General features: G+C 36.1%; 1 protein-coding gene across 5 annotated transcripts in view; it reads left to right on the plus strand.

The window, feature by feature from the left end:
- enah (ENAH actin regulator) overlaps window positions 1-22,602 on the plus strand; it is a 105,160-nt gene that overhangs the window by 26,914 nt on the left and 55,644 nt on the right. For 2 of the 5 annotated variants that reach the window (XM_082148205.1, XM_082148204.1), the window contains exon 2: window positions 17,035-17,200. In XM_082148205.1, the coding sequence (XP_082004331.1) occupies window positions 17,035-17,200 (166 nt within the window). Of the gene's footprint in view, window positions 1-3,381; window positions 4,428-17,034; window positions 17,201-22,602 lie in introns of those variants that run through there. The other 3 variants (XM_082148203.1, XM_082148206.1, XM_082148207.1) reach the window with 3 other exon arrangements.

Here is a 22,602-nt window from a genome sequence, read left to right on the forward strand (position 1 = left end):
CTGTGACTGTGCTTGACTTGCACATTTGCTGGAGTGCGATAGCACTCAATGGGTCTGAAAACAGTTGTGGCTTTTCCATTGATGAAATGGAAAAGGAGAGTGAACATTTTCTGCTTTCAGCAAGTGTTAAATCCAACCCAACAATTTGTAAAATTTGCCAGCATGGAGCTCAGGCAGTATACTCCCAATTTTTGTATTCTAGCTAGACTGTGGCCACATACACACTCTAAAGTTTCAGGAGTAACAACTGCATTTAAATATGGCAGTGAATCCCCTAAATGTAAGTCGCGTCTGACAGCGCGCAAATACTGAATTGAGCTCTCTTTCACGTCGTCTTCTGCTTGAACGGACAATTTCACACAAAATGATGTCAAAATGACCGACTTGGCGAGTATCCTAGTAAACATAGTCGGTTTTTTGTTAAGTGAACATAAACCGTCGAGAGATAAAACGCACGTGTATGGTATCAGTATATTGGATCCCCGGGTTATACCTTAAAGTGACAGCAGCCTTATATTCCTGCTACTGTCTTTTTTTTTTTTTTTTTTTTTCTTTTTTTTTAAAGAAAAATATTTATTAATCTAACTGGAAGTTCTTTTTTTCTTTTCTTTTTTCTTTTTTTTTCTTACTTTTTTTTACAATAACACAACACAGTGGTACCGGTATCTCATAACAGCACTTACAGCCATATACGCTATATCTACTGTCTGTTTTTAATGTTAATCAAACAATAGACTCACTGCAAAAATATCACTTCACAGAATAACTTTAATAAGGATTCATCTATATTTAATTTATACAGTGCAGATTACACTGTAAAACATTTCTAACCTCTCCAAGTCAAAATTTTCTATTGACTGATCACATCTAAATTTTTTTATTGGCCCAAGTGCAATTCTTGTTGCAATAGTCTGTTAACATTGGCTCAATGAGAAATAATACGTCAGACTAATTGAAAAATGTAGATGTAACCAGTCACTAGAAAATTTTGACTTGGGGATGTAATTTTTTTTCTTACAGTGTATGCAGTGACTTTTTTTTTTTTTTGATTACTTTATTCAATTTCTGTACATAATCTACCTAATATGTATCTAACTACTACTAGATCTACCTGAAAAACCTGTTTCATTTGTATCTTTGTTCTATTGTGTTTATTTGTGCTCTTGCTTGTAGTTTGTTCTTATTTTAGTAGACTGTTTACTTTAATAGTTTTTGAAATTTATATTTTATATTTAATATTATATTTATGTAGATTATTTTAATTTTTTTTCATTTGCATTGTTCTTGCATTTCATGTAAAAAGTCTGGAGAGTAAGATACATTTACTAGCCAATGGCGACTTGAGCTTCAGTGCATCTATGGAGGGTTGTTCATTGAGCACTCTGTTGCAGTGTTGCCATGTTTACTAATTATAAGCATTTTGGCCTTTTTGTTTGGGTTTGGCTCATAAAGCAATCAAGTTATTAAAGTGGGCAGGTGCAGGTCACAATATTTTGGTCTTATTGACAATATAAAGCATTTAGATTTATTTTGGTTTTATTCTGGGCTTGTTTTTGATCACTGTTTATTTTGCAAGATCTGGCAATCAAAGCTTGTACCTCTTTCCCTGTGATTTTTCTTGCAATCACTCTGTTATACACAGAAATGTTGTAAATGCTGTTGACACTACCTGAATTTTAGTTAATTAGGTTGTAGAATGCAGTTGTCACTAATTACTGAACTGTGTGTGGACAAAACAGTATTACGCACTAAAAGGTGAATTTAACAAACAAATGTTGTTATTAAATATTGTATTAGTGTTATATTAGCATATTGGCTGTGGTGTTGAAATGATGATGATGATGATAAAAATTATAATACAATTCAATAATTTTATTATTATTATTAGAGTATAATATTAGCATATTTGCTGTGGCAATTGGTTTGAAATTTCACTGGTTTTGACTATTAAAAGTTTGGTATCTTGACAGCCCTATTGAGAAGCACCGAAGTCATATTGATTGCTCTTGCTGTCAACCCGTCCCTGTCAGTGATTGTTGATTTGGGTGGGTCCTTGACCGGTGCTGCCCTCGTCAGCGCCTGAGTGATTAATTGCCAAGTTTACAGACTGGACGCTCGGAGCGTGACCGTGCATTATGATCAGGCGTCTGCGCGCTGAACCCCACCCTCAAAAATGACAAGGCCCTTCTTTTGCACCTGACCTGTCACTCACACCCATCTGTTCCTGTGGAGACAAGCCAGACAATCGCAAACCACAGGATCTGTGCCATGCACCAAACCACATGATCCCAGAGTGCATCTGTCACATGTTTCCCTGTTTTACTGCTCGGAGATCATGCTTTCAAATACGTAAATAATTGAATTGATTTGGCTTTATTGCTCTCTTCAGCTCAGTGGCACTGTTGTAAGGATCATGTTGAGCTTTTCCCATTTGAGAACAGGGTAGCGCACAGCAATTTTGTGTAGATTGATTGCTCATTTTTTGGCCTCCAGCAGTTGGAGCAAAGCTGAATCCAGTGTGCTGGTCAAATCTGTTTTTGAAGGTTCAGTACCTTACAAAATGTTAAATTTAAAGGGATTATATTATATTGTGCCACTGTAAATGTTTTAAACAATAGCGCATCTTGTATTGTCTTTCTCTACTGAGTGTCTAAGGCCCAGACTGTATGCAAGTATGTGAACACAGATGTTACTATCTACACAAGCTTGGTTTTGTGTGTTGCGTTGCAAAGGGTATCAGATCAGGGTTGTTATATTTCATATATTAGCATAAACCTTTTTCTTCGTTCAGGTTTTTTTTTTTTAAGGTGCACTACTGTAATGGCAGGATGTAGGGTTGAACAATTAAATCTATTATTTATTAAAAAGAAATCCACAATATCAATAATAAACGGAGTAATTTTTTATATTTGACCTACATTAAAACGATCAGATGCGTGTTGCTAAAAACTCTTCGTGACAAAATTAACTTAAAATTGACAACCTAGTTAACATAAAATTGACAACTATTCTATTGTATTGTAAAATGTACTTCTCGAAGTAGTAGTAGTAGTAGTAGTAGGATACTACACTGTAAAAAACTTTCATCACAACTTTATCTTTTGTCAAAACAACTTAGATAATGTGGTTCAGACAACATAATATTTTAAGTTTCTGTTGATTAAACCAATATCCTTCATTGTATTAACTCAATTTTTTAATCTCAATGAACTCAACATTTTAAGGCAATCAGGTCACTTTTAAGTTAAACCAGCAATAATTTTTAATCTACTACTACTACTACTACTACTACTACTCATAATAATAATAACTATAATAATAACAATAATAATAATAATAATAATAACTAATTTCATTAGACAGCATTTGTTTTATAATAAATTTGTATATTAAATCATAAAACAGAATCGCCAAAAAATAAAATGCAAAACAAAGAATTTGGGAAAAAATTAAATTGATTTTATAGTGCTCTAAATTAAAAGGTAGCTTACTTTGTAGAGCTTACTACTTAACAAACATGTTGAATGCTTCGCCATCAGTGGTATGAATATTTTGATTTGAAACTTTTGTCATAATATCGCCCAGCCCTGGGCAGTTTTGAAGAGAATCTTATCATCAATTTTAAGTGAATATAGTAACTTACCTGAATACTAACACATCTGGTTTAATGACACCAACATCTAATGGCAACTCTAGCACCCCCTTGAGTACTGTCAGCAGGCCAACGTAAGCGCTAAACACTCACATTTACGTATATGCTTAAACTATGTTTGTGACCTGAGAAGTCACTTAAGGCCAAAAATAAGAGTTTCCTTCTTTTTGAAGGCAAAGCTACCTCTCAATCCTTAAATATTTAGGCTAGCGTTTTGCATATCATGCGTTTGAAATGATGTTTACCTCATTGTGCACAGATCACTGCATGCACATGCTGCTTCAAAACAAAGCTTAGCCAGGAAAGATAAATCACTATTGAAACCGAGCAGCACAGAATAAAGAGAGGAGGGTGGGGGTAGGAAAGACCAGAGCAAGGGAGAGAGAAAGGGAGAGAGGCAGGGCGGGAAAAAGCCTGCTCAGTTGAGCAGTATTAACACAGCGTAGCAATTTCATCTTCCCAAACGTGATCTCCTTTAACAACTGTGAGCACTCAAATGCCTGTTGCCAGGTTACCGTCCAGCACTGTGAAAAGCGGGATTGTGTACGCGAGCAGCATGGAGAAGCGCTGCTGACTTGCGCCCATCTCTAAATAATGAATCACCGATGCATTCAGAATAGAGGGAACGCGATGAATAGGCGTGTGTGATCGGGATCGAATCCGCAGCGTCGGAGCCGGGGGAAGCCATGCAGCTCCAGTCTGCAGCACAATGCAAGGTGTCCGGCTTCATACTGAATGAAAGATGCGCCCAGTCTTCGAAAATGGAAGTCCATCGGTACGTACACACACAGGCTTCATGGGTTTGTTTTCCTTTGCAACTGTTGCATCCTTAATGTAGCTCGAAGACATTGTTGAAATACATGTTTAGGTTCACGTCGGTTTACTTTCTACTTCAATATTGCTCTCTGGGATTATGGGTTTAATAAAGCAGTGCTCTATTGTAATTATGGAGGATGTGAGCTGCTTTAGGAAGTGTGGTGGAAAATGTTTTCAGTAAGATTACAGTTTCATTTGCTCTAATAGCTCCCCGTGGAATGGATGGGAGATGCACAAATTGGCCTATAAAACCAGTGGCAGGCTACCAACATTTGTGCACTGCAAATTCACTCATCAAACATTCATGGCTGGTTTATCCCATCGCACAAATATGGCCCTGCAGACCAAATCAAAGTTCATTTTTTGTCCACATTTTACTGACAAAGGGGTCTCAACCAAGTTAAATTGTTTTCTCACTGCTAATAAGTGCTTACAATTCTTTGAAGGAAAGGTGTTTCCCCATGTTGCCACAATGAATGGGGTGTTTTTATAAACCATGCTGCCATGACTAAGTATCACTTATGACGTTCTTAAGGGGAACCTCCATGCATGCAAAAGGTTTGGTGTGAGAAGTCGCTGTGCATTCTTTGTGTGTGAATGGGCAGCTCAGTGGAGGCATAACAGGTCGCTGTCAGCACTCACCTGCTACTTACTTAATTGCAGTTAAAAGTAAATTGCATTGGTTTGCACCGCATACACGGTAAACATTCTGGAGGTGAGGTGTTGGTGGTAGCCTTTTCTGGAATGAGAAGATTCTTTGAAATTCTTTGTTTTGCTGATGTTTATGTTTTGCAATACTGTGCTGAGGAAAACCAGTAGTGCTAGTCCCGTTTTATGAGTTGGGACTATCATTCTTAAGATTGTGTTTTTTTAGTTTTTTTTTGGGTGAATACTGAATTGCTTTGTAAACATATACTCCACTTTAAATGCAAAAAAATCAACAACATGTATTTATATATAGATTATATTTTTCACATATACTTATATCAAATATTTAATATAAATATTACATGTTTATTTATATAAATGATGAATGCTAAATGTTTGTTTCGATTAACACCTTTGCTTTGGCAACACATTCAGTCCATTTTAAATTCCAACATATATATATATATAGTACCAGTCAAAAGTTTGGAAACGTTACTATTTTTAATGTTTTTGAAAGAAGTCTCTTATGCTCATCAAGCCTTCAGTAAAAAAAAAAAACAGTAATATTATGAAATATTATTACAATTTAAAATAATGGTTCTCTTTTTTAATATACTTTAAAATGTAATTTATTTTTGTGATGCAAAGCTGAATTTTCATCAGCAAGTCCTCCAGTGTCTTATGATCCTTCAGAAATCATTCTAATATGCTGATTTATGATCAATGTTGGAAACAGTTGTGCTGCTTAATATTTTTTTATAACCTGAGATACTTTTTTCAGGATTATTTGATGAATAAAAAGTTAAAAAGAACTGTATTTATTTGTAACAATATACACTACCGTTCAAAAGTTTGGGAACAATAACTTTTTTTTTTTAAAAGAAATTAGTACTTTAATTCAACAAGGATGCGTTAAATTGATAAAAGGTGATGGTAACGATTTATATTGTTAGAAATGTTTTTATTTTGAATAAATGCTGTTTTAATGAATAAATGCTGTTAACGTTTTACTTTTTGGAAAAGTATTCCAAAAAAATATATTAAACAGCACAACTGTTTCCATCATTGATAATAACTGAGTATCAAATCAGCATATTAGAATGATTTCTGAAGGATCATAAGACACCAAAGACTGGAGTACTTGCTGATGAAAATTCAGCTTTGCATCACAAAAATAAATTACATTTTAAAATATATTAAAAAAGAGAACCATTATTTTAAATTGTAATAATATTTCATAATATTACTGTTTTTTAACTGCAGGCTTGATGAGCATAAGAGACTTCTTTCAAAAACATTAAAAATAGTAACGTTTCCAAACTTTTGACTGGTACTGTATATATATATACACACACACACACACACACACACACACACACACACACACACACACACACACACACACACACACACACACACACACACACACACACACACACACACACACACACACATATTTCAGTTTTCCATGATGCTGTCAAAGGTCACATTAATTGATGTCAGCTTGAGTTCCAGTTTTAATTTGAAAGCTATTGTAAAAGTTCCTCATGATTAAAAAGAGGGAAGTAGTATCTCTTAGACTTTATAGTGGCATCCGTCTGGCTTTACTACACAACCACGAACCTCTTGAATTTCCTACATGTCAAACTGTGTGGATTATACCCGACACACTGCTTAGATAAAGATGACAGATGGCTGCTGTCAAAGAGAAAATGTATTTAGGATAGACGTATTTTGCTGATGTTTTTCAGTGACCAGTCAAACAAGGAAAAAAGAAAGAAAGGCATATATTTGTGCTGCAGTAGATATTGGCATGTTGTAAATTGGGTAGAACAGACATTCTCTGAAGTGTTTTGGGCTCTAAAAAGTATTACAACCAGTTCACCAACACGTTCTCTGACTGAAAACAATCCAAACTCAAATTTTGGACTTTGCTCAAAGCTTTTGTTCGACCTATTTTTAATTTTAGGAAAGCGCTTTGTGGTTTCCTTATTGTGTCTTAGAGGAAAATGTGTCTCTAAATTGAAATTAGAGATGATCACTATATTCTTAAAAACAAATGTACCATTTCGTAAGATTTTTCTCACAGGCTTTGTCTTTAGATTAATGTTTAATAATGTTTATAGTTAAATAAATATACAATATAAATATGATACACATGTTGTTGTATATTATTATATTACCATTTCATCTTATTATTCTCAGAATCATTATCTTTATATTAATGTTTAAATTCCACATTTAAATGTATAAATGTATTATATATTATACATAACAAATATGATGTGATAAAAACATATTAATTTAATATATTATGTATTGTGTTGTTATAATTATGTATAATATAAATAAAACATTACTGTGATGTAGGTGTGGGCTGTATACCTGTAGACACGATTAAAGCTGCATTCCGTAACTTTTTGGGATTAAAAATTATCCAAAATAAATTTGAGCAAGTACATAACCAGCCAGTGTTCAAAACTATCTGCTTGCCTTAGCTCGATTCAAAATGGTGAGCTTGTAATAGGCTAATGTTTTTAATGCCTGTGGTACTGGTGGATTTCCACATAAATTCGAGCATGTCTTTGCGTCATTACGTCACATCTGTACACATAAAGAAGGTGTCTCGGCTATAAGGCTATATTGCGTGTGAGGATGTTGGAGGTGGAGATTTATAGCCTTTTCTCACAGCTCTTGATATAATTAAACTCATCAATTTGTTGGCGGATCCAGAAAAGTCCAAACGACAATCATCAGTGACAACTGGAGATTCACCCGTTGTAAAATGCAAGAATGTGTAAGAAATGTAAGAGTGGCTACAGAAAAAAAGAGACTGCACGCAAAAACAAGGGTAATATCGGAAGGGCATTAAATGTAGTCACGCAGTGCTGATGTTGTGAACATTCAGCGTAGTCAGCTCTGTCCGGAGGCTTCCTGAAGCTCAGCGATTGAACCGTAAAGACAGTGACGATGATGTTGATTTTACCAAATCGATCTGAGCGCGAGTCGCAACCCGAACCTCCATCGCAAGGACGACTCGAGCAGAACGTTTCTCTGTGACATGCTACTGAGTTTGAGGTACATTATGAGAACCAAAACGCATCTTAATACCAGGTGTAAACATGGCCTGAGGGCCGCACACATAAAGCTGCTGCTCATACAGCATGTGAGTGCTGAACTGAGTTTTTTTTGCCACATAATTGGGCTTGAACGTTACATACTTGTGTAAAAATACTGTCTTAATTTTTATACTAAAAATAAAAAAATAATGTCTTAAGTGAATGTAAACGGTTGAGAAAGAAAAAGCATGTGTAACAGTATATTGGATCAGTGCATTTGCTCTTAAAGTGACAACAGCCTAATAAATCTGCCGTCTGTATCATTACTGTTAAATAAACTATAACAGCGAGAAAATCCATCATTGCTCTTGACTGAATCACTTTTGTAACTTTAATAAGGATAAATGTATATTAGACATTGACTAAGCAGTGTTTCTTATACATTTTATTACTTTACACAATTTATGTAGTATTTATTTTTTATAGTGCTTGAAGTTTTTCAGATGGGTCGGTTTCATTTGTGTCTTTGTTCTATTGTAGTTTAGTATTGTTGTATTATTGTTGTAGACTATTTACTTGTCTTTGTAAGCTTGAGTTTTTATTTTATTTTTATTTTACTTGCACTAGTATTAGTTTTTTTGTGATATTGAAATTGGTGATAAGAATTATACAATTTCAATAGTATATATATTTTTTATAATATAAAATCCTTATTTAAAGCAAAAAAATAACTAATTTGTGATTTATATGTCGTTATCATGAAATAAAAGTAATGAATGCTGATAATAACCACCCCTATTATGATGTCCAGACAAAAAGATGAAGTCTCAGTTGATTCACTTGAGTCACTGCTACATTTGTCTGTATTTTATAAATATTTGGCACATTTTTGTTTTCTGATGGTGCTGACCTTTTTTTTCTTCCAGATTTCATATAGCCCGTTTGTGTTCGTACTCAAAATTCAGTGAATTAAAACTGTATTAGCAATCTGCTCGCATTGGTTTCTGTCCTTTTTAAGTGTGTTCTTGTCCCCTTGCCAGTGGCTTAAAAGCAGACTCCTCTCACAAATAGCTGCCCATGCAGAGAATGTCACCAGGGCTGTTTATACAGTGATGATGTCTCCCATTGTCCTGCAAAGCATGGCATGAATGAATCTGCACTGGCATCTACCGAAACGGGTGTTCTGCGTGACTCATGGTTTGTGAGTGGAGTGTATTTTTAAGCCAGTTTTTGCAGTTTCTGTGGAGGAGGTGAGGTGTTGGCAGCTCAGGGACTCTCCATCTCGCCTGTGGAAGGAAGCAGTCACTGTCATTAGCTGCAAAGGATCATAGTAAGGGTGAACAATGAACACCAGGCTGAGAGTATTAATGTTCATGTTTTTATATTTTCATATATCTCGAGATAGACTCGGGGATAGACCAGTTTACTGTCTATTTAGCGCTGATCATTCACTCAAGGCTTGTGCTATAGATGAAAACAAAAGGCAAGTGAAAGAAGCCTGAATGACTCTGTACCCCCCATACAGATTTTTTTCACAGTATTATGTAGGAGCTACACATAAAACCCACCCACGTACACAGTGTTGCTAAGGTGATGGCTTTAATTCCTCATTCTATAAAAAGACCAAAAGAGCAAAAACAGCAACGAGGGATTGTGACTTATGAGGATGTCTCTCTCGACACTAGTGTGTGATCACTACGGAGTCTGAAATCTTTTGAATTGGCTTGAAGATTGTCACGGATAGTATCCTCCTCAAAATGGAGGAAATTAAATGCACAGGAAAACAGATACAAGTGCTAAATTGGTTGACATGCTGCTTCATATAGTGAGTTCGACATCCTCCTCTTCCAAACGCTTCCTATACAGTCATATAGGAAGAGCAAAATTCAGATTTCCTCACCTAGCCTGACTACTCCACAAAAGCGTTGGCTCATGCTTGTAATTATCTCTGATTGGTCAGATGGCCCAGTCTTTTGTGGTTGGTCGACCGCTTACAGCGCGTGTCCGAAATGTTCATTACCATATCTGAATTTCAGTTCCGGAGGCTTCCTAAATCCTGAGCGATTTTACACACTGTAAAGACAGTAACGATGGCGTTGATGTTACCATATCTGTTTGAGCATGAGTCCGATGATGAAACATTTGAAGAGATAATTATTCAACCTGAACCTGCATTAATTGACACACAATTTTGTTAATAGTGGGCCCACAGATTATTAGCATAACTATTTCAGTAAGACAGTAATAAGGTGAGATAAGCGGCTAGCCGGAGACCTACAGCTGCACTGGGTGTACAAAATCTAAAAAACAAAACTATATGTATTTTGAACACTCGGTAGAAAATATTTACATGAATAATTAATCGTACAGAGTATGATTCAGAGGAGCAAGTTGGTCCAGATAAAGTGGGTACTGTCCATTCTTTATTGGATCGTTTAGCAAATCCCGCGTTGACCTCGCCAAGATTTTAGAAGCAATCGTCACAAAAATGACGGGAACGCGAAAAAAGGTTATACTGCATTTGTATTGCTGTGGTAATTTTAACCACTGACTCTTCACATCCTCACTCTTTGGAATTGTATACAAAGAGGATTTGATTTGACAGCGCAGAAAACAGCGTCTTCTCAACATGTACACAACACGAACCAGCTACAGTGTTGCCTGAGGGCTGGCCAAAGTAGACGACGTTTGTGGGCAGCCAATGAAAACCATAGACTGGCATAATGCAAATTTGTCACGAATGAATGTTACGTAAGAAAGACTGGAATTACTGACGACTAGTTTCGGCAGGTCAGAATCGATTCTTTCTTTTGGGAGACAATAACTTTATTTGTCGTGCACTTTGATCTTTAAAACTTTGCAGACCTTCTACATTCCCAAACAACTATTACACACTGCATGAAAGGGAATATCTGAAAAAGCATAATAGGGGCACTTTAATCAATTGTTTCAAACCTGTATGTTATTTTTTTCCATGGAACACAAAAGGAGAATTTTAAGAATATTCGTTTTTCTATACCGTGCCTGTTCTTACTGGAGTGTCACTGAGGACTGCTGAAAATTCAGCTTTACCATTAAAGGAATAAATTGCATTTTTTATAGTTTTGTATGTAGTGTATGTTTTATATATTCTGTTATTTATATCTTATATATGTATGTATTTTAGTTCTATCCTGTCGGGTTCATCGTGATCCCCTTTTGCAGACGGTGATCAGGGTTTCAGTTATTTGTCACTGTATGCTGATCTCACCTTGTGGCTGTGAGACGGTATGAATCTCACAGTGGGAGTTGGAGCCTATTTCCATCTCCCTGCTACGCCTACACCATGCCGTGGACCCTCGAGCTCCCTGTGAGCAGTCAGCTCTCAGCCTGAGCCATCTCTGTTACAGGAGTATGGTTTAAAATAGCTCCTGTCTGCTCTTTCTCACGCACCTGTGGCTAGTTGAGTAGGTAAAACGCAGCAGAAGTGTTATTTTAGGAGTCCATGGCCCTCTTAAGGATTTGTAGAATCATTCAATTTAGATATTTAGCCCTTCATGTTGCCATTGATTATTTGGTCCATTTTGCTATTAGACTTGAAGTGTGTAATTTTTTGTTCTCAGTGTTAATGTGCGTTCTCGTATACCAGCTTTAATATCCAGAGATAAGCACAAGTAAACCGTGTGGTGGTAATATCCTTGTCCTTGAACATGATTATATTGGCTTGACCAAAGGCATGAGTTTGGAGTGGGACTACCTGTTTAACTGACCAATGCAGATGAGGTGATTGTTCAGAAAACTTGTTGGAAAATAAGGCGGGGTATCTATACAGATTTCCAAAATTGATCAATTCTGACTCGCAAATTGATTGAATTTCATTACATTTCAGATTCCATTTTGGTTCATTTGAGTTTATTTCAGTGTTTTTGATTGATTGATTGATTGATTGATTGATTGATTCAAAACTGTAACTCATCTTTTTGAACTATCTGTTAAAAGAACCAGCTCATAGGAGTCAATTGTTTCTGGAATCAGACAGTACTGGGTATTCTGTCTCTTGGGTATCTCTTTTTTTCATCAAAAAGAATCTGTTCATGAGAGTCATTTGTGAATCGAACTACTTGCCAAGGCCCAAAGAGTAGAGCTATACTATAGAAGGCCTTTAATGGGCTCCTATTGTCACAGGGCCCGGGACGTTCCAGTTATACCCCGAACCTGATGACGACCCAATGTTTCTCTTGCTTTTCCAGCCCTGACTCAGAATTACAACCTGTCATCCATGAAAATACCCTTCTCTCACACTGAATTGACTCACTAACCCAAATGTGTGTGCTCTTCAATAACTTGGCAAATATGTCTTTCAAAGAAGGCTAAATTGTATCCCTTCTTTGCTGGCTTTAGTTTCTCTTGCAACATTGTCTATGACATTTTAGAGGGCACATTTCCTAGCCATTCAATCTTGAAGATTTACCGCATGATCTCTGTCGCTGTGTCCTTCAAGATATATATTCCTTCATTGTGTGAAACACATTGTGGTTTTCTCTGTTGGTGTTGCATGAAGTTTCAGGAGTTGAGGAGCCATCACACAAGAACGGGATTCTATTGGGATATTATGGTGGTAACCTTGACTGAGACTTTGTTTAACTGTTTGTCTGTATTTCATTCTTTCTTTTTTGATATTCTTTGTGAGAGAATTCAACAATACCTCAGAAATCCCTTGGCCTCTGAGCAGGATTGCTCTGTAGATATCTGGACCTGAGGTCAGTGGTTCCATTTGACTTGTAAGGCGGTTTGAATCCCTGTGTTTGCTAGAGTCTCAGTGGATTTGTGATGTGGCTTAGAGATGGCAGCTTGTTGAGTTATAGTGTTAGACAATTTGAGCTGTGTAAACAAACTAAGTGTTAAAGTGTGAACATGTCTGAATTGGCCTTCGTGACATGCATGATTCATATTAAACCTTCAGGGCTAGTTCATCATACATTGACACAGATATCAAGATCTGTTTAATTCACGTAGTGTTTTGCAACTTGTGAATTATATAGAACATCAATGCAAATTTGAAATTCCTAAATATGTTTTTATTTTATTTGACTTTTACATAAAAATAAAAGCAGTGACACTATCATTTCAACAAATATTATATTTTCTAGTCTTCAAACAACAGATTATTCAACATTTACCTAGATGTATTTTTACTAACACTTTTTAATGCATAAAATTGCTTCTGTAAACTTTCCTGAGTGATGATGCAAGCATATTGTTGAGTCAGAGCTGATTTATTGAATTAGGTTTGTAAAACTTGTCTGATGACATAACGGCTGAATATAAAAGCACATTAAAATAATGATGATTTTTTTTTTTGTGTGGTGTTGTCAGCTTGCAGAATCCGCATCCTTGTTTATAGGTTCAATGCCATCCTCACACATGCTGCAACAAGCATCCCTTTAACTGTAGTTTATTTCTGAATGAGTGTGTTACACAGAAAGAGACAATGGAGCTGTCATTGAGGACGTTACTTTGAGCTGTGTAGAAGGTTGATGATTATTTCTCCTGATGTTGTGGGCGCTGGGTTGCATAATCAGATCTTGGTTTACCATGCTCTTCCCCAGAGCATTTTGCAGGCAGTGCTTGCTCTCGCGTCACTGCAGCCTCAGCACGAAGCCCTCTGATGTCGTATTTTTTAGCTGTTGAGACGTCAAGGCGATGAAGGAATGAAAATGTTTCCTGATTGCATTGCTGCAGTGCTTTGGATGTTTTTTTTTTGTTGTTTTTTTTATCAGAGGGTTTTTGATGACACTTTGTCATAGTGCTTGTTTACAGCAAATTAAGTCCTTTAAGCTTTAAACAAACAGTTTTTTTCAGTTCATCTTTGATCCAAATGTCAAACACTTGACATGCAACAGAGATTCAGAGAATTTGCCAATTAACGTTAATATAATTATTAATATATAATTACCATTGTTCACTTGAGGTTTGAAGAGAGACAAAATAATATAAGGTTTTAATAATTGTTCAGCTTTATTTTATACTTGAAGCACTGCATACTCACACACCACTAGTTTAGCTTATTTATATTAAACTGCTTTTTTATTTGCATCCAATTCCAGCACAGCGGAGCTTGTTATTTTGACAATTCCCTAAATGGCTTATTAATCCTATGATAGATGGAAAAAATGTGAGAATAGATTGCATAGCTGTCATAATTTTGTCTGTGTGCTTTATTCCATCACGTTGTTTTCCTTTCATCACAGAACCCTGTGTGCTTGTCTCTGTCTGTCCTTGAGATTTATTTGCACCTCTGAAATGAGATCGAAGGGAAACATTATCTGTTTAAATGTTTTATTGCCAAATCAGAACAACTATATAAACATGAATGGTGGACTGACACTGTTCTTTGTGTAGTCGCACTGTGTGTTTGAAATCCACTGTTCTCCAGGCCTGCTGAAGTGTCAGATTGAATTTAGGCCCTGTTTACACCTGGTATTAAGATGCGTTTTGGTCGATAGGATCACAAGTAGACGAAGGAGACACACACGTTTACACCTGGTCTCTTTTGTCCACTTCTAACCACTAATGTCCCGATTTCTTCGAGGGGAGGGTCTATGGGCATGTAAATGGACTTTTTCAGATCTTTCGATCTAATGGACGAAATAAGCGTGCGCAATTTACATATGACCACGACTGGAGAAAACAGAAAAACACAAGGAGAGCAGCAGCTTTCGTTTCTGCTTTGATAGCCGCGAGACCACGCCGAAATTGGCGAGTTTGTGTTAGAAATCAGGAATGGTGAGAGTACATTGTGCTTGGTACGTTTTTTTGTCTTCAAACCAAACTTGGGTCTCCAGCCAAAGTTTAAATCCCATCAGGCTAGCGTGCTTCCCATAATGTTTATGCATGAAGTCAGTAGGCGGAGAGTAGGCGGTCTTTTGTGGCTGTTCGACCACGTGAGCGTTTACACTACAAAAGCAATGCGGTCGAAAGCGTTTTCGACTACCTCTGGAAGTGGTCGAAAGTGGACAAGCTCAAAATGTTTTAGACCCTGTTTACACCTGTATTTAGCATCGTCCACTTGTGATCCAATAGACCAAAACGCATCTTAATACCAGGTGTAAACAGGGCCTTATTTACAGTAGCAAGATGTGGGTGAAACGATCATTCCCAGGTATCATGAGATCAGCAAATTCCAGCAGTGTGGCCTGCTTCGTCCTTGTTGTTGTCCTGGCCCTCATACTGATGCTCTTAATGTTGAGGTCTATGATGTACAGATGAAGCTGGATGATCAGACTGCTGAGTGGAGTTCTGCTTATAACATATAAAATGTATAAATAATACAAAATATAATATGGTTAAAAAATAGGTAATTTATCACACATTGTCACAATTAAAAATGATCACAAAAGTGGCCCATACAGCACAAGCACTATATTAAGACTTAAACCAAAACCAAACATGTTTTATATGATCTCATATGAATATATGATTTATATGATCAAATAAAATATGACATAAAATAAACTGGAATTTTGGGTTGAGTCATTCCTTTGTTTCTATGCAAGAACTGCTTGGGCTAATGATGCAGGATGTTAATGTTTTCTATTAGATTCATAGGTTTTTGTTGAAAGTTTTTCTTTTTTTCTTTTTGTGTGTCATGGCTCCCTCCCATTGACCTGTTCTCCTGTAATAAGCATTTGTTCCCTGACTGTCTGCCATCAATTACACCGTAATATGACATAGAGCACCGCAGAGCCCGCTCGGCCCACTCCCGCATGCTTCTTCCTTAATTAAAGTGTAGGGATTGGTCTCGGAGGACAATCCTGTTAGATTAGCCCTTATCTACTAGGCGGATGATCCCGGGATCTCATCTCAGTCCCCAGAATGATTTCAGGGAAAAGCAAAACAAAACACTCAACAGTCTGTCGATGTATATTCTGGAGCGCTTTGTCATGATTATTTGACCAGATTAACTTGATTATGTTAGGCATCTGATCTTTCCATCTCCCCAGCAGTCCGAAGTCTTTTGTATGTGATTTTATGTGACATCAATGCTTGTGAGGACTAAGGTTAGTGTAATCAAGTAGCATGGACATCATATTGTTGTTAGTTTTACACCGTGTTCTAACCAGGCTGACTAAAGCTACTTAATGCAGAGAAACCAAGCAACCAAAAGAATGCAAGTGCTTAGGACATGAACACTTCCATAAAATCTAGCTTTCATTTCTCAAGGTCCGGTTTGCAACAAAGTGACAAAAAAAAGAAAGATATATTAAGATGCCATTGTCAAGGTTTCTAGAGTAGGGGGATGTAAGCAACCAGAAGTTTTTTTTGTTTTCGTTTTTTTTCAAGGTCAGAGCACTTTTTCTCTTGCTTTCTCACTCTCTCCTTTTGCCACCTGCATTAAAAGTGTTACTTGAATGTGATCACATGACAAGGGAAGGCTTTCAGTGGCTCTTTTGCTATTCTATTAACGCAGTGGGAGTTTGGAAGTCATTGTAAATAATTTATTGTTATATGCAAGGTAGAGTTGCTCTATAGTGCAAAGTGGATAGACGGGGGAAATTGATTGGGTGACTGCTTAATGAAAGGGTGGCCTATAAAGGTGTACTGCACTTGAGTGCCAATGCAGGATCACATGACAGATGGTTACTTCACTGTGGTTCAAAGCTTTCTGTGATTGAAAGAACGTTTAACTACTGCATAGATTTAAGGAATTATTCAATTCTGATGTCTTTTCATTGAATTTAATGCACTGGATCCCATATTTATTGCCACTTTAGATCAGAGGCAGTTCATTTGAGTGAATTTTAACCCTTGAAAAAAAACATTGTGAATAGTTTTCCATCATCCAATCATGCATATGTCTCTTTTTTTCTTCTTTTTCAGTGAGCAGAGTATCTGTCAGGCACGGGCTGCTGTCATGGTATATGACGACGCCAATAAGAAGTGGGTTCCGGCTGGTGGATCCACAGGCTTTAGTCGAGTCCACATCTATCACCACACTGGCAACAACGCCTTCAGAGTAGTGGGCCGTAAAATTCAGGACCACCAGGTAAGAGAAAGGGGAGCTGTGGTCTCCAATGAGTTGAAAATTATTAAATAGCATGATGGATTGACAAATAAATGCTCTTTTCACAGGTAGAGAAGTCAATATTTACCCTTTGTTTAATATAAATGTTATTTATTTATTTATACTTTTATCTTTATTTATTCATTCTGAAAAGCTATTTATTTTTATGTATTTATAAATGTGTTTATGTATTTATAAATATTTTATTTTTATTTATTTATAAATATTTTATAATTTATATGAAATAATTATTTAATCATTTTGGTCAACATTTCAAACCATTTTTAGGAATTTATGATGCACTTGTGCTGCTTTTTTAATGTAGATATTTCCAATTTTAAAATAGAATGGCTTAAAAAAAAAGAAACCTAAAATTAGTCCCCCTGTGGTGAAAATCAAGCTTTTAATGTTGTTTATATGTCTGTGTGGTGTTTTTAATATGCTTTCAGACAAACCTTGTGCAAATTCATGTCAAAACCATTGCTGAGTATTTTCTCCTTAAAACTGCAGTGAACACAAAGCGCGTTTTGAAATCGCTGGTGTTTCTGACGTCGTAAACTACCTTGTAACCAAATCACGTCAACATGTGATCCTCAACAAGTGGATCTCTGAGCTGGTGTGAGTGAGTGGAGGTGGAGCAAATTTGATTTTTTTTTTAAAATATCTCATTTTGGTGATCAAAGATGAGTTTTAAGGGATATAATGATTATATAGGCCAGGGGGACTTTAACAATAAAGTAGGTATTGCTGCAAATTTATTGTGAATATTGTCACAGCTGAAGGGTGTTTTTTAGAATCTAGTCCGATATGAACGTTGTAAAGGCAATCCACATCGAGTGGGTTTAACTGAGAGTCTTCTGCTTGGCCTTGTTGTCTTCCCCTGCAGAGAGGGCTCTGGTTTCACTGCAGTGCTTTGATGACCCATGACACAGAACACGGGAGGTTTGAGTGGCTCACAGATCAGCGCAGCGTGGTTTAAAGAGAATAACATCTCATGAGAAATGCTCCTGTTCTTGTGATTACAAGAATGTTTTGCTTGGCTACATTAAAAAAAAAAAAATGCTGACTGTTCATTTTTCCTTTTAGTGATTCATTGTTGTATTTCAAGATAGTTCACACAAAGATCCAAATTCTGTCACCATTTACTCGCACTCAATATGTTCCAAACAAGTAAGAGTACGACTGTCTTTTTTCTGTGAAACATAAAAGGCAGAAATGATAAATGGTGAAGAATGTACTGGCTATTTTTTTTTTCCTCATAAGATGAATAATGTCCAAAATGATCAAACAAGTGATCCAGATATTTCATGCTCGATCTATATGAATCTTTCTGTTGCTACATGGCGCCATCAACTTCAGAAGACTTGAAATATAGTGCACAAGTCATATGGACTACTTTAGTGGGGTTTTTTTTTTTTGTGTGTGTGTTTTTTGTCGTTGTTGTCATTTTGTAGTGTGACAGCCCAGGTCACTTTTATTCTACATGAAGGAATGGCCAGTAAATTGTCCTTTTCTTTTTGTGTTCCATGGAAGAAAGAAAGTCATGATGTAGAGTAAATTATATATCTTTTTTATTACTATTCCTTTAAGAAAAAGGCTACATCGACTGAACAATACCGTTACTTTTCTCCTATTCAAGATTTGGGAATGTTGTTTTACTCACACCGTGTCCTAACTACACGCGACGCACGATAAAATAATAATAATAATACATTTTATTTGTAATGCACCTTTCTCAGACTCAAAGCGAGACTCAAAGCTCAGACTAAAAGGTATCTTTTCCATGTTAATCAGAGTTTTTGTCCTAACCAGCCCCGACGGCGACACGTGACGATTCTATTTTAGAAACGGTTTCTATTTTTCTGCGACGTCGCGGCTGGAACAACAAACACAAAATGTGGCAATGATAATCTCAGGTACAGTTTATGTGCTTTATTTAATGTTAAAAGCGTGTACTGTGACTTTGAATATCATTTAGTGCTCCCAGCTTTGTAGCTGTAAAAGCAACAATGGACAATTCACCTAAGATCTTGAAATTAAACAAATGGAAACAAGAACGTTCAAACTGTGAACAAACAAGTGTATTCTTTGACAAAGATTGTTTTAGTAACTCAGTAGCCTATCTATTTTTAATAATGTTTAAATGGTGTAATATTTGTGAATTTGATTATGTAGCCTTCTTATCCATTTTCTTGGGAGTGCCGTCAAGATTACTCTCTGGTACTGACTGTGCACTTGCCGCGAGACTCCGCCCACACGCTGTTCTGATTGGCTGTGGGTTTTGATTGATTTTGACGCATCTCGCAGTCGCGTCGCGTCTAGTGTGGACAGACAAATTATTTGTCGCTGGAATCTTCTCATCGCGTCTGGTTAGGACACGTTGTCAGAGTAACCTTGACCTTATCATTCGATTTGAATTGCAGAAAATGCCTCTCTTTTTTTTTCTTTTCTTTTTTCTTCTAGCGATTAATTGATCAAGCAGTCAATCTATTTCCTGACCTGAGACTGAATATTCAAAGATGTATGGGTCAAACAGAAATGATGTTAAGAAAAAGGTCACCAAAATATTAAACATCCTATTTATTTCTAAAGCATTAATAATGCTGGATTAGTTATGCCCTGTAGCTACTGTATTAAATGGAAATGGTAGAAAATTCGTAACATTTCAGGATTTTTAGGTTCTGTACAAGAACCCTTTCTGTGGTTAGGGAGCCATTTGTCTGTGGGTTTAAGGTGGCATTTGCTGAGATTAACTGTAACCCTGGTCCCATTTGAATGCTATTAACATGTCTTATATAAAACTGCCATGTTCGCATTCAGGAAACATGGTGTGGCAGTAAAAAATTCTGTTCTGAATGCTTCTAGCGTGAGGGCATATTACTGAAAAATGGCAGTGCCTTTTATTGGCGGTATTTAAAAGTTCATGACATTACTAAAACATCTACACACATGTGAGCGGTATGTGCTGCTTTAGCAACCTTTTAACCTGTTGTCATCTTTTTGTGTATTTTGTGAACTCCAGTATGTAGTGGGAGAGACTTCATTAACTGCCCCTTAACTTCTAAACACACTAACTGCTGGATGGTTGACCAAGGGACCTCCTTTTAATGTTGAATGTTGCTTGTAATGCATTGTTGTTGTAAAAACATAAAATGCAGCATAATCAAGACACTACACGGTTTATAATGATCCAAAACATGTAAAATGGGTCAGTTAAAAATGGAAGCATCTGTTTAGCAACAGTTTTGTGCTTACATTGGAATATACATATAATAATACATTTCTTTTCAACATGTTTTTCCAATTGTTTTTATAAGCGAGCGAGCATGCCAAAGATGTTGTATTCACATATATATATATATATATATATATATATATATATATATATATATATATATATATATATATATATATATATATATATATATATATATATATATATATATATATATATAATTTTATTTTTTTTTTTTAAGTGATAGTCAAGTCAAGTCAAGTCAAGTTTATTTGTATAGCGCTTTTCACAATACAGATTGTATCAAAGCAGCTTCACAGTATTAAATTAAAATAATACAACAAAGTTTGTTTCAAGAGGAATTTATTGATTGATAAAATTAAATTAAATATCCCCAAAATATCCCCAACTGAGCAAGCCAAAGGCAACAGTGGCAAGGAACCGAAAAACTTCATCAAGTGACCTAATGGTGTCCTAAAACTCCATCAGGTGACCTAATGGAGAAAAAAAACCTTGGGAGAACCCAAACTCAGTTGGGGGCCAGTTCTCCTCTGGCATTTATGAGCTAGAGGCCGGATTGTAGTTTGAACTGTAGGATTATATGAATGCCTGGCTGAAGAGATGCGACTTTAATCTAGTTTTAAACTGGGAGAGCGAGTCTGAGCAACGAACAGTATCAGGAAGACTATTCCAGAGTTTTGGAGCCAAATGTGAGAATGCTCTCCCTCCTTTGGTGGTTCTGGATATCCTAGGTATGACCAAAAGCCTTGAATTTAGTGATCTTAAAGAGCGCGATGGATTATAGGGTGATAAAAGATCCGTTAAATAGACTGGAGCTAAGCCGTTTAGGGCTTTATAGGTCAGTAGCAATACCTTGTAATTAATACGGAACTTTATAGGTAACCAATGCAGTGATGATAAAATCGGTGTTATATGATCATATTTTCTTGATCTAGTAAGAACTCTAGCGGCGGCATTTTGGACTAACTGTAGCTTGTTTATTGAGGATGCAGGACAACCAGCTAATAAAGCATTACAGTAATCCAGTCTCGAGGTCATGAATGCATGAACTAACTTTTCTGCATCAGAAACTGATAGCATATTACGTAGCTTAGCAATGTTTCTAAGGTGGAAAAAGGCTGTTTTTGTAACATATGAAATATGATTTTCAAAAGACAGGTTGCAATCGAGTATAACACCCAGGTCTTTTACTGTAGAGGATAAAGTAACAGGACATCCTATGATGTTAAAGTTGTATTGTGCGAGGTTTTGTGGGCGGTTTTTTGAACCGATAAGTATTACCTCTGTCTTGTCTGGATTTAATAAAAGAAAATTACGGGTCATCCAATCTTTTATATCTTTAACACACTCTGTCAATTTGGAAAATTTTGCGTTTTCATCCGGCCGTGATGAAATATATATTTGAGTGTCATCAGCATAACAATGGAAACTAATTCCATGTTTCCTTATAATATTTCCAAGTGGCATCATATATATTGAAAATAACAGAGGGCCTAATACAGATCCCATAAAAAAGTCCTTTTTTATTTTTCGCTGAGGTCCACTTATAATACATAAGTCAAGGTTTCATGCATCAAAAACCTCTTGCTACATGAACATTTTCCACCTACGCTCTGTCCTTTTAGAATGAAACGGATTGGATTATTTCTTACTTTTTAATTATATATTTTTTTACTTTTGACTAAACAGCCTTTGCATTTGAAATGAATGGCAATGTTTGCTTCTGTTTTGTAAATTTTATTATTCATTCTTCTTTTTTTTAGGCCCAATATAGTTGCTGCTTTCCCATCCTTCAAAACAGCCCTTTTGTAAAGTCTGCATTATATATTACCTGACATCAAGGACTTATTTGTATGCTGTATCCTGATATAACCAAGTCCATTATATCCTTGTTAATAAACAGCCAATCAATTTCTCTATGAAGGTTACTCTGTGAAGGCTGTCTAAGAGTTTATCTTTTAAATAGCATAAGTGTTCAGCTTTGTTGTCACTGTGTTGAACCATTTTTTTTAGTCAGGAGTGTCCAGCTCTTTTCTTTTGATCTATTAAGGACTGAATTCTGTTTCTAAGGCCTTCGTTTATTAATCGAAGAAAGGTAAAAGGTATATATTTTTTATTTTTCTACCCC

The sequence above is a fragment of the Leuciscus leuciscus genome (assembly GCF_965113295.1).
Source record: "Leuciscus leuciscus genome assembly, chromosome: 19".
Classification (NCBI taxonomy): domain Eukaryota; kingdom Metazoa; phylum Chordata; class Actinopteri; order Cypriniformes; family Leuciscidae; genus Leuciscus; species Leuciscus leuciscus.